This window comes from Ciona robusta, chromosome 3, assembly GCF_009617815.1.
Source record: "Ciona robusta chromosome 3, ASM961781v2".
Taxonomy (NCBI): domain Eukaryota; kingdom Metazoa; phylum Chordata; class Ascidiacea; order Phlebobranchia; family Cionidae; genus Ciona; species Ciona robusta.
In genome coordinates this window covers 2,514,328-2,525,689 of record NC_143237.1, presented here as the reverse complement: position 1 = coordinate 2,525,689, position 11,362 = coordinate 2,514,328, and the positions used below count along the sequence as shown (strand labels likewise).

General features: G+C 33.6%; 1 protein-coding gene across 4 annotated transcripts; it reads left to right on the top strand.

Annotated features, from left to right (window-relative positions):
• The first annotated feature begins 524 nt into the window (after positions 1 to 524).
• Positions 525 to 11,087, top strand: LOC149737649 (E3 SUMO-protein ligase PIAS3-like). 4 transcript variants are annotated; one of them, XM_089873552.1, is made up of 13 exons: positions 526 to 973; positions 1,411 to 1,545; positions 1,827 to 1,918; positions 2,867 to 2,991; positions 3,214 to 3,358; positions 3,885 to 3,948; positions 4,649 to 4,810; positions 5,428 to 5,607; positions 6,181 to 6,275; positions 7,190 to 7,380; positions 8,603 to 8,789; positions 9,115 to 9,188; positions 10,563 to 11,087. In XM_089873552.1, the coding sequence occupies exons 1-12, from the start codon at positions 935 to 937 to the stop codon at positions 9,173 to 9,175; spliced, it is 1,476 nt and encodes a 491-aa protein (XP_089729678.1). In that variant the 5' UTR covers positions 526 to 934; the 3' UTR covers positions 9,176 to 9,188; positions 10,563 to 11,087. The 4 variants fall into 4 exon arrangements, with proteins under 4 accessions (XP_089729679.1, XP_089729678.1, XP_089729675.1 ...); XM_089873549.1 differs by lacking the exon at positions 9,115 to 9,188 and adding an exon at positions 9,492 to 9,961 and having other exon boundaries at positions 528 to 973; XM_089873553.1 differs by lacking the exon at positions 1,411 to 1,545 and having other exon boundaries at positions 525 to 973.
• The last annotated feature ends 275 nt before the right edge of the window (positions 11,088 to 11,362 follow it).

Genomic DNA, 11,362 nt, shown 5'->3' with positions numbered 1-11,362 from the left:
GATATGTTTAGTTTATAGACTGTTTTTAACTTTGGTTTAAACTTAAAGTTTCGTTTAGTGTGATTACAGAGAGATGTGCAGACATGAATACTTCAGGGGGGGGGAGCTAATTTGCATAACACAAGTGGGCTGGTTATCAGTTACTTAATATAAGTAATGTTTAGTTGATCAGGTACAATTACAAAATAATAGTTACAGAAATTATTACCCCACTAAACAGGTAAAATTGCATGCCAAGTGCCAGGATAAGAGAAAGTGACCCTTAAGTGAGCAGTGTTAAATTGCATAAAACTTTTTTTCTGTAGTTCAGAAAATGTGTTTTCTTGTTCGTGTACCAATATTGGTATAACTTTTATGGTTTGAACATCAAAATGTATAAATATTAAGTTATTTTGACTATATAATCTTTGGCAATTGCGCTAAAAAAACGATTTGCATTTTTTGATCACAGGAACTACCTCTTATGGGATCTAGTTATTTCGACAGCAGCGGAACAAGCTTAAATAAAGAAAGTAAAGTTACCGGACTAGATACTAGATAGGTTCTATTTAGGTTAATTTAACCACTTTGCTTTTCTGATTTTTGGTGAATTTTAAGGATTATATTCAGATTCTAAAGACCAGCCACCCTTTTATCAATAAACGAAACTTTTTGGGCAATTTTTTTCGCAGTTAGTCCGATGTATTTATGCAAACTAGTGTGTGATTGTTTCGAATTTTGTTTCTCGACAATTTAATCTTTTGTTTGGGTTTCGCTCTTATTTTTGGTAAACAATTAATAATTTCAGACGCGATTTATCGTCTTAAACCGTGTAAAGTGATTTTATGTTCTTTATTTTGGTGGAAAGTAGCAGTTTATCTGATATATGTTGATTGCAACCAACTGAATACAAATCAAGTGGTTGAAAGTGAATATTCAACTTCTGAATACAAACATGGCGTCTGCCCAACTTGATGTGGACCATGAATTAAAGGTGTGTATTAGATCATTATGTTTTTTGTTTATGTTTGGGGTTATCTCTCTGCACCATTTTATTTTTTGCACTTTTCAGTTGCACAATTTTAAGTTCTGTGTTTGTATATATAAATATTGGTTTATTTTTTAAATGTTTAAGTTTTAAATATCGGTATGCCTTTTTTTCTTTATATGGATTTTGTGTTAGCAATATTGTGCAGGTTTTGTTTCTGTAAATGTTAAAAAATAAGTTGATATAACTTTTATCTAGTCTTATTTAAAACATGATCTAAACCTAACTATCAAAATATCTTGTGCAAATATAACCATTCCCCCAGTAGCCTACATTAAATTCAATTTTCATTTAGCATTTGAAAAATTTCTCTTAATCTCTTTGTATGGGTTTGCTTTGGCGTAAACTTTCCCACGCTAATAGGCAGTTCTGTGTTTTTTCAGAACATGGTGTTGAGTTTCCGTGTTTCTGAGTTGCAAGTTCTCCTTGGCCATGCAGGGAGGAACAAAAGTGGTCGGAAACATGAATTAATGAGCCGAGCATTACAATTAATTCGATCATCAGGCAGCAACAAACTAGTAGGAGAATGTATTAATCTTTAAAAAAAATGGATTAAGCTGATTTAAATGTGAAGGATGTTTTATCACGCATTGTACTGCTCAACTGTCTGTTTTTTATTACACTTTTGTAAGATTTTGTAACTGGTGTAGTAAATAAGTTCATTTAGATGTTTGTTTTTCTTAGCAATGTAATTCTAGCTTTATTTTTATTTCATGTTTTGCACCGTTCACATCACTTCTATTGTTTTATGATTTTTCGTGATCCTTGGTTCAGAAATAATTTGTTTATATTTCTTCAGATTCAATCCACAATCCATGATCTTTATGGCAAGAGGCACGCCCTAAGCAACAACAATTCACAACCAAACACAGTGGAAAGTCCCCATCAAAGGTAAACTCAATGCACTCGTGCGAACCCGAATCTTTTGTAAAAGTCCCGAATAAACAGAAACACTATTCGCACGAACCAGAATAGATTCGCGTGCGATGCGGCAACTTCACGGTCTCTTGCATCACGTTCACGTATGTTGTTGAGCTACTAAGAGTTGGCACTTTTATCCACTTAATGCAGAGCGCTAACTTGTTCATAAACGTAGACTCATACGTATACCTAATTCAACTCGTTCGTAACAATGTAACGTATTAAACTAGGTCAAAGCGTCGGATCATGCATACACCGCAAGTCATGTTTATCAGGCGCGTGTAACGTCGAGGTTACTTTAGGTCACTTACGCATTTTTTTGAAAGTTAACATAAAAAATACACAAATAAACCGCATTAGCTGATAAATATAATGTTTGTTTATCGGAGGGGAGGTAACATTTATTTAAAAACAATTACAAATTAACCAATTAATCAATTACAAGTTCACTAAGAACTAGTTAATAGTAATTGAGCCTGTAGTTTGATTTTTATTCGCTATATCAGATTTTTTGGTTTTATTTCGTCAAGTTTTTAGGTGCATTAAAATCTCGGTTTTCGGCAACTGTAATTTACAAAATTTCGGTATCAGTTTGAATAAAGCAATTTCGGTCGGCTCTACTCTAGGTGTTGCAATAATTAAAACTGTCACAAATGCTTTGTATCAACCAAAGTGCTATTATGGGAATTCGCCGGTGAATCCCGCGTGCTGTGGTGAAATCACGAAAGCAACCTGTTGCGTCGACGAGTTGAGCATCGATATAAACTTATATTTCATGTGCGTAATAAGTAAAGTAATGTCTAAATGTTTGATAAAGCTTGAAAACATAGTTATAATAAACTGAAAAAGAAAATGTAATTTTTTATCTCCGTATAAAATAATGTATAAAACGGCAGAATATTATTCCATCTCTCTTAGTATGACAGTTCGTGACGTTCCTCATCCAAAGCCAGTCAACCCACCTCAAGCCGCTCCTATTGTACAATTCAAACCTTCACCGTTCTACAAACAGATTAGTGAAGTTCTACAACCAAGTTGTATAAGTAAGTAACAGTTAAACTTAATCATGTTATAAATATGCAAAGCTACTACTTGTACTCTTTGTTTATCTACACTTAATGCTTATATTAGCAGTAACAATTTCAGGATAGGCTACTGTATAAGTGTGTCAGCATACAAAATACAGTACGTTTCTTATTATTTCCTCAATGTAAAACAAAGTTCATTTTTTTGTCTGTTCTTTTAATACTAACCCTGCCTTACAGCGAACAGCAAGAGCAAAATGGCTCACAGCAAAAACTTCACTTTTCTGTTGACTCACCATCAGCGCGAAGTTCTATGCAAAGATAGAGTTCAAGTACAAAGTATGATCCGGCAAAGCCCAAAGAACCACACTCAAATTCAGCTCAGGTAAAATGTTGTTTCGATTGTTTTTTTTTTGCATCTATGTTTTCACTGGCCCTAAATGTCCTTTCGGTCAAACCTTTGTTTTATGTTTTACTTTTTATTAAGGTTTTGTTCTTATTCCTAACACATACCTTTTAAAACTTAAGTCTCTTGATTGCGAACAAACCAACCATTATACTTTTTGCATATATATTTATATAAGTTATTTTGCCATTTTTACGGATTACATTGGCATGGTGAATTTGAAATTCAACATTGCCAATTAGCGAGTAATTAACTTTAAATCCTTATTCAAAAAAATTAGTTGGTTAAGACTAAAGAGTAAATACAGTTGTGTGTGTGTACATAGTACATTGTTGCGCAACACATACATTCTGTGCTTTACAATATAATATGTATTTACTATTTACATTTCATCTTTATGAGTCAGCTTATAATATTTTATGCCCATTCATAAGATCCTATTTGTTTTGTTTATATTCCTTGAAATAGAAAATCAGTGCGTTAACGTATTGTTTATTTTAAACAGGTTCTGTAAGCTAGAAACATCATGTGAGCAACCTGATGCACTACCACCACATCTAACGGTGAAGGTACGTATCATATATCTGTGTTATGTACAACTAAATCATTTAAAAGTAATGATAATTAATATATAAGTTAATGTGACTATTAGGCCAACTCTGGGCTCTGGCTTATTTATCCGCTGTAAATAAACACTTTACAAAAAAATTAAAAATTGCACAACATAATTGAATCTCAAAATGTACATATTTGAGTAAAAAATAAACTTTAATAAAAACTTTTTTCTGGCTGCGTTAATGTATAACACTATAAAAACGTAGAGGTTTTAATTTTTTTTGCAATAAAAGTAAACTTTGGTGGTGTAATCATTTATCGCTTTCTAATATAAGTCCTTGGGTTTGAGTAACTCTTAGTAAATTGAACCACACTCGTGCAATACTCTTGTTCTAGCTGGTGAGGCTGATTCTTAACTTTTCCAAGAATTGTTTGAATACTCATAACTGAAACATAAAAACTTGTTTCTTTCCTTATATTAAGCTTGATATTTGTTCATGATGTTAAGTTTCCATTTAGTTTAAAATATATTTAAGTTGTGTCCCTACTCAATCATGGTACTTTCGTTATATGCCTTAGTGATTTTCCCCTTTTTTCTTTTTTGTATAGGCACCTGTGTTTTTCCTAACCTAACCTAACCTGTTATTGTGCTGTAAGGAATTACTGAGAAAATGTCAACAAACTTGGTATTAAACTTAACATATACATCAATAGGTCAACAATGTATCTGTTGTTCTTCCGAATTTCATCCCACCAACAAAAGCTGGTATGGAACCCCGACGTCCGAATCGTCCACTAAACATCACCAACTTATGTCGACATTCATCTAGTGGTCAAAACACGTTAGAAGTTCGCTATTCCTCCAGTGACCATGAGGTAAGGATATATTTGTTTGAAATAGTATATATTTTGTATAATAGGTTGGGAGAAGACACCTTAAATACATAATATCTAAATATCCTGGTCGTGTTTTAACAATTAACAAAGTTTATGGGAGTCGTTAGAATACAGTTTTATAATTCTTTGAATGTTCTTTGTTTAGTATCAAATGGGATGAGAAAATTGATTGAAAAGGTGTCTCATCTTCCCCCACTCTACTATTTATTGCTTGTTTTTCATGCGAGATTAGAAAATATATTTTAGGTTTATATGCATTTATTGGTTTGTATAGTTAAATTTAGTAAGAGTCCCCACCTCATAATCTGCCTGGTTCAAAACCTCAATGCTGCTGCCATGCCAGGATAAATAAATGTCATTTGATAGCTTATGATTATACTATGCATCTTTAACTTAGGGAAAAAACGAATTGTGTTTCAGAGTATTTAAAACAGTATGGAAATGTGTTCCTTTTTTAAATCGAAAAAATTTGCGTAATATATTTTGTATGCATTACTGTTTGACATGTCACAGTCACAAGAAGCATTACTGTTTGACATGTCACAGTCCTAACTATACTATATCTAATAGATATCTATGTTATTCTTTACCCATAGGAGTACTGTGTCACTGTGAATGTGGTGAAACAACTTTTTGCTGAAGACCTTCTACAAAAACTTAAATCACAGCCAGTATTAAGTGCAGCCACAACAAGATATCGAATCAAGGAAAAGCTTAAGCGGGATTTAGATTCCGATGTTTCAACAACAAACCTCAAACTTTCCCTTCGTTGCCCAGTAAGTAAAATCATAGGCACCTAACATGGGTATGCAATAATGCAAGGTGTACCCTGAAAATAAATCAGACCCATGAGTAAGAAGAATAAATGCATAAACAATTTAATAGCCTATCTTACAAACATGTCCTAAAATAAACACTATACAGTAGTGATAGTGCAACGATCAGTTTATTTCGTAAAAAAACTAATAATGTGACAAGAAAAAAATGTTCATGTTTTTGCTGGCATAAACTTTTAGTATTTAAAACTTATGGGTAGTTTGGCTTTTTAATAATTAGACGAATATTGTAAAAAAAGTTGTGATTGGTTTATTTTTGATGTTTGGTAAAAACTATTAGAGCGGCAACACGTGATTAATCTATTTTTCCACCTGAAACCACTGTTTTATGACCAAGTGTATTGGTAGTTTCTATTCTACATGGGTGAAAATGTAATTTCTTTTAGTGAGGCATGTCAAGGGATAATTAAATTTTAAAGAAAGTCACTGAAAGCCAAGGTTTTAAAGCCTCATTGGACATTTAGAGTATGAGTGTTTATACTGTTGGTATATTTTAATTTGTTTTATTCACAGCTCGGTAAAATGAGGATTTTGACTCCAATACGCGGTTGCAAGTGTACGCATATTCAATGTTTTGATGCCTTGTTGTATATTAGGATGAATGAAAGGTAAGAATATGGTGTATTAGTGTATTTTAAGTACAGATAATTACTGTTATTGACTTGGGATCAAATCAGTAAAGCTTGGTGGAAATTAAATGCACACCCTGTTAAGCATATGATATAGATATGCTTGAACAGGACAGAGAAAATATGTACAAAGCGTTGAAAGCAAAACATATGTTTGATGGAAACAGAAGTTAAGACCAACTTCAATTAAAGACACTGTAGTCTTATTTAGAATTCTCAAACCATAAGAAAACTATTTCTTAAATAAATTTGTCATTTTTTTTATTTAAAAATGCTTGCACAATTATCCATACCCCATTTAATGTGAATATTTACCCCGTTTAAAAAATGCTTCTAGCTATACTAGATATAAAAAAAGTAGTGTAAATGTTTCTTCACTTGTATAGTTGTATTGTATTCTCTGTGGTAAGGTGCTACAGCATGGCACGCCATGGGTTCAGAGATTTAGGCCAGGGTTGGCCCATTTACCCTGATAAAAGGTCCTAAGGTGCTTCAAGCATATGTGACCATTGGCAGTATAAAAACCAGCACGGATAGCAACAATAAAACGTGTTAACTGTAGGTGTATTTAAAGTAGGTTTGTACTTTTATTTAAGAAGATTTTGGGGGTAAAATGCTATTTTAATTAAAAAGTCCAGAGGTTGCTGCAACCCTTGCAAAAATGTCAGAATAGGCTTGCATATTCTGTACGATATAAATTCCACTGACCACTGGGTTTAAGTAATGTCCAAGTGTCTTGCTGCAGGACATAAACGACATCAATGGTATCAGTAATGAGCATTGAACCTGGTATCGTTTGGTAACAATGCAAGCGGCCATCCACTAAGCCATAGCATGGGGTTAATACACTTGTACTAGTATATCCTCATGTAACTCAACCCCTACAATAATAGGAAGCCGACCTGGTCGTGTCCTGTGTGCGACAAACTCGCTGAGTTTACATCTCTCGTTATCGATGGACTGTTCATAGAGATCTTAAACGAATCAGATTCCGATGAAATTGATTTTACTGATGACGGAAATTGGAACTCTAGTAAAAATGTCACCGAAACTTTAATAGTTGGGACACCTATTAAACCAATTGGTAAATATTTATATGTGGTTACTTTTTTATATAGTACCGTTGGGTAAGATGGGACACCTTTAGCACATATTGTCCAAATATCGGTCTATGTGGGTCAATGCGGTTTTATAATTCTTTGAATGCTCTTTGTTTACTACTAAATTTAACGAGTAAATAAAACAAAGAGGTGTCCCATCTTCTCCCACCCTACTATACTTGTTTTAATTATCATATATTTAAAATGTTTGTAAATTTTTTGATAGTTGACAGTTTAACTACACAGGCAGCTTTTTATTTTATTTTAGAAACTTAAATAATATAATACATTTAAAAGGATAATTTTAATTGTAATATTGAATAAAAATAGACCCAGCAAAAACACAGATGTTTCATTCAATTATTATCTTTAAGCTGACGAAGCAAAGAAAAGTCAGGCGTGAACAAAAGCTTTTGCTTTTTTTAGAAATAATTGCTTTGTTTTGTATTACACATATATGTTAATGAACTGTGTCAGGAATTGGGTTTATTGTTAATTTATGTTGCATAGTCATTTTTCAATGTATCACTGCTGTTCTGTTTAACTAACATTATGCCAGTTGTAGCCAAGAAAAGAAAGATGGAAAAGATTAATCCAAATAAAGAAAAGTATAAAGAAGGAGAAAGGCCGTGCAAGAGATTAGGTGCATTTCTTATTTACTGTTCTAGTAAATGCAAATGTTTACAAGCTACAATATGCAAACAGTGTTTCTACTGACCTTTACAGCACAGCTGCAGTTTAGTCACTGTATTAAGAACTTATATTATCAGTTTTAGTTTTCTTATTTAAAACTCCAGGTGTAGTTATTCCTTATAGGCAACAGAAACATATTTTTTATGTTGGTTATCTTATTGGTCATTTAATAACATTGTATTCAATATGGGTGACGCCTTATGGCAGTATACAAGGGATATAGGCAAGGTTTGGCCCATTACCTATGATATTAGCACATTACTCAAGTAACTAAATTATATTCTTGTTTAACAAGGGTGAAATACTGTAATGTCATACCATGGGAGCTAAAACTTAGGTCTGAGTTTGATTATTACCTTGGTACCAAAGGTGCTACAACCCATTAGTAATCACAATGTCCGCCAAGTGTCTGTACCTGGTATCCTTAGCATACAATGCAAGCACTTTGCACCTTAGCCATAATACCATACCATTTAACTAACAACCCTTTAAATATCAAACTTTTGCTCCCAGCTCTTGACCTGAGTCGCACTGCTCCGAAAATAAAACCCGCATCCGAGAAGAAGAGATCGGAGCCGGATGTGATCGACCTCACCTGCGATTCGTCGGATGACGATTCGCCGATTGAAGTTGCTTCGTCCAATCAAAACTCAGGATCCGAGAATGTGCTTGATGACATCACAATGTCTGTTTCATCATCGTAAGTTTTTTAAAATATTTTTCAGCTTAATTTTTTGTTGTTAATTTAAACAAATTTTAATAACAAGTGTTCAGAAATGGATCTAAATATATTTAATGGTACAAAAAACAATAAAAGTTGTTTAGTTGAGAACTATTTTTACTTTACTGCATAAAACACTGATTTTTTGGACAGTTTTGATAAAAACATAAAATCCTGTAATTGTATATATGGCACAATTTTCTCGATATTTTATAGTTTGTTGACGCTGTCTGAATTTTCCAACCTGTGTTAAGTTACATCTGTTTAAAATATCCTACTTTCGCCAAATCTTATTTTGATTCAGCGCCGCTCACGATAAACTGGCCAAAACATTTGGACATTCGGTGGCAATTCCAAATATTTGAATCTTTGACTCAGGTTTAATCTTTACACGGTTGTTGTGTTTAAAACACAAGGGTTTTTCTGCACGATTCACAAGTTAAAATAACCTACTTATTTTGTTCTTTGTTGTTTTACACACACCACACTTTGTTGCAGTGAAAGACACTTTGTTGAAAAATGAACAGTTTCAAAATACAATACTCAATACAGTTTTAATTTAAAACTTCCCACATTAAACAATACAACTGGAATTGCTATTTCAAATGGCTGTCAATTTCTCAGGGTGTTTTTCATGTTTTATTATTTCACAATTTGAAGTTGTGCACTCACTTTTACCAGGCCGGCTGATGTTGGGAGTCCCAATGTTGCTCCAAGATTGCTTGATGTGCCGCTCACTAAGTACACAAGAAAGAGCCCCTCAACCCACAGGGATTACCACCATACTACCGCCACCCCACCCCGACTCCATTCACCCTACTACAGGCCGGTGAATTCCCCCAGTTGGGAGTCAAAGTATACCCCCACCATTTCACCCCGAAGAAATACCCCACCCAATCCCAGGCCCCTAATCCACCACCATTCACCAGTGAACCAATTAAATGGTTCGGTTATGACCCCGCCACCTTTACCTTCACCTTCACCCCTAGTTAGCGGGGCTTCTCCCCCTGTGGCCAGCACCTGGCGAACCAGTTTACCTGGCGAGCGGGGCATGGGGTTAAACGGTTATAGTACACCCCCTGTTTCATCACTAGTTGGATCATTGAATGACCACTCCCTAAACATGGGCTTCCCTCCTTTCTCAGCTTTCGGTATGTTTTATCATTTTTGCACATTTTATGCACCTCATTTTCACTAACACCCCAAGGTTACAGGTGCAGTTTATTTATAACAGCTCAGCCCAGTATATTAATTAGCAAGTTTAAAGTTTAAAGTAAGCTTCAAAGGCCCTAGTTAATAAGCAGTTATTAAAAGTAAGTCATCAGTTTGTTATTTACAGGTTTGGTATTTAAAGTGCTATTTTTTAAGAAGTTTATATCAATACAATGTATTTCAGGTGATTCCAATGACTCAGTTCACTTTAAGTGTAAACATCAGTAAGGTGAATTAGATGAGGTGCAGTTATCTATTTGTTTTGCGAATTTCATTTACTTATTTAATCATTTTAATCTTTAATGGTATTTTTATCATGTTTAAAATCGAGACTCAATTTTAAAACCAAGAGCTTCAATAACTAAAAGTTGATTCCAATCAAAACTATATTTTTTTAATCAGGGTTTCAGTGTCGTAACTGCTTTAACTTATCAGACTGTTTAATGTGTATTCAGCTAAAATCCACTATGCTTTTGATAAAAAAGTCAACTTTTAAGCTGTAAAGCAACCATTGCCTTTTTCTAACATTCTGTTTTCTAGATATCCTCAATCAACAATACCGACATCATCAGTTTCCACTCTTGTTTCCCCCTGGCGTTGGTAGTGGTCTCACTCCATATGATTTATTTCCTCCCAGAATTCCTCACACAGCAAATATTCCAGAACGGTCAAGAACTGATTATCGGGAAGAAGATTATCCTGACATAGTTATTGAATAAGTAGTGAAATTAAGTTTGTGCTTTTTGCAGTTTTGGTGCATTTGGTTTTATGAAAAGATTAGATTCTTTTCTGAAATAGTCCAATTTAAATCTCCTTCTTGCAAGACTGCACAATTTTATATTAAATTCTGCCGTAGTCACCGGTGGTGTTTGTATTTATATTTTTCTTTACTATTCCGTTAAATGCAATGCTAATTTAAAATGTGATGCTGTTGTTTTGTGAATTAATGACTTAGTTCATCATTACCGTTCTTCTTTCTTAAACTTTTATAGCTATTCCTCTTTTGACAACATTGTCAGTTTTTCGTTGAGTACAAACCATTCTATTACAACACTGGGGAGCATTGAGGAGCCTATTTCTGACTAACATTTTTAAAATGTTTTATAACTTCATTCACAAATAGAAAATTAAGTTTGCTTTTGTAGTAGTCCTTGATGTGAAATACCAGTTGGTGAGCAAATTGCATTTTATGCTGCCGGTAGTATGGGTTGCATGTTTATTTTTGATAGGCCATGTATGGTTTTGTACACATATATTTATTTATGTCTATGGTTTGATTCGCAGCAAATACTGTATGCTTTGTTGTTTACTGTAGGTCTATAAAAATACAAATATTAAAA

Coding starts and splice junctions, on each gene's coding strand:
- LOC149737649 (XM_089873549.1), top strand. CDS start 935: ATGGCGTCTGCCCAACTTGATGTGGACCATGAATTAAAG. Junction 2,992..3,213: donor TCTACAACCAAGTTGTATAA/GTAAGTAACAGT, acceptor CCTGCCTTACAG/CGAACAGCAAGAGCAAAATG. Junction 3,949..4,648: donor CACCACATCTAACGGTGAAG/GTACGTATCATA, acceptor ATACATCAATAG/GTCAACAATGTATCTGTTGT.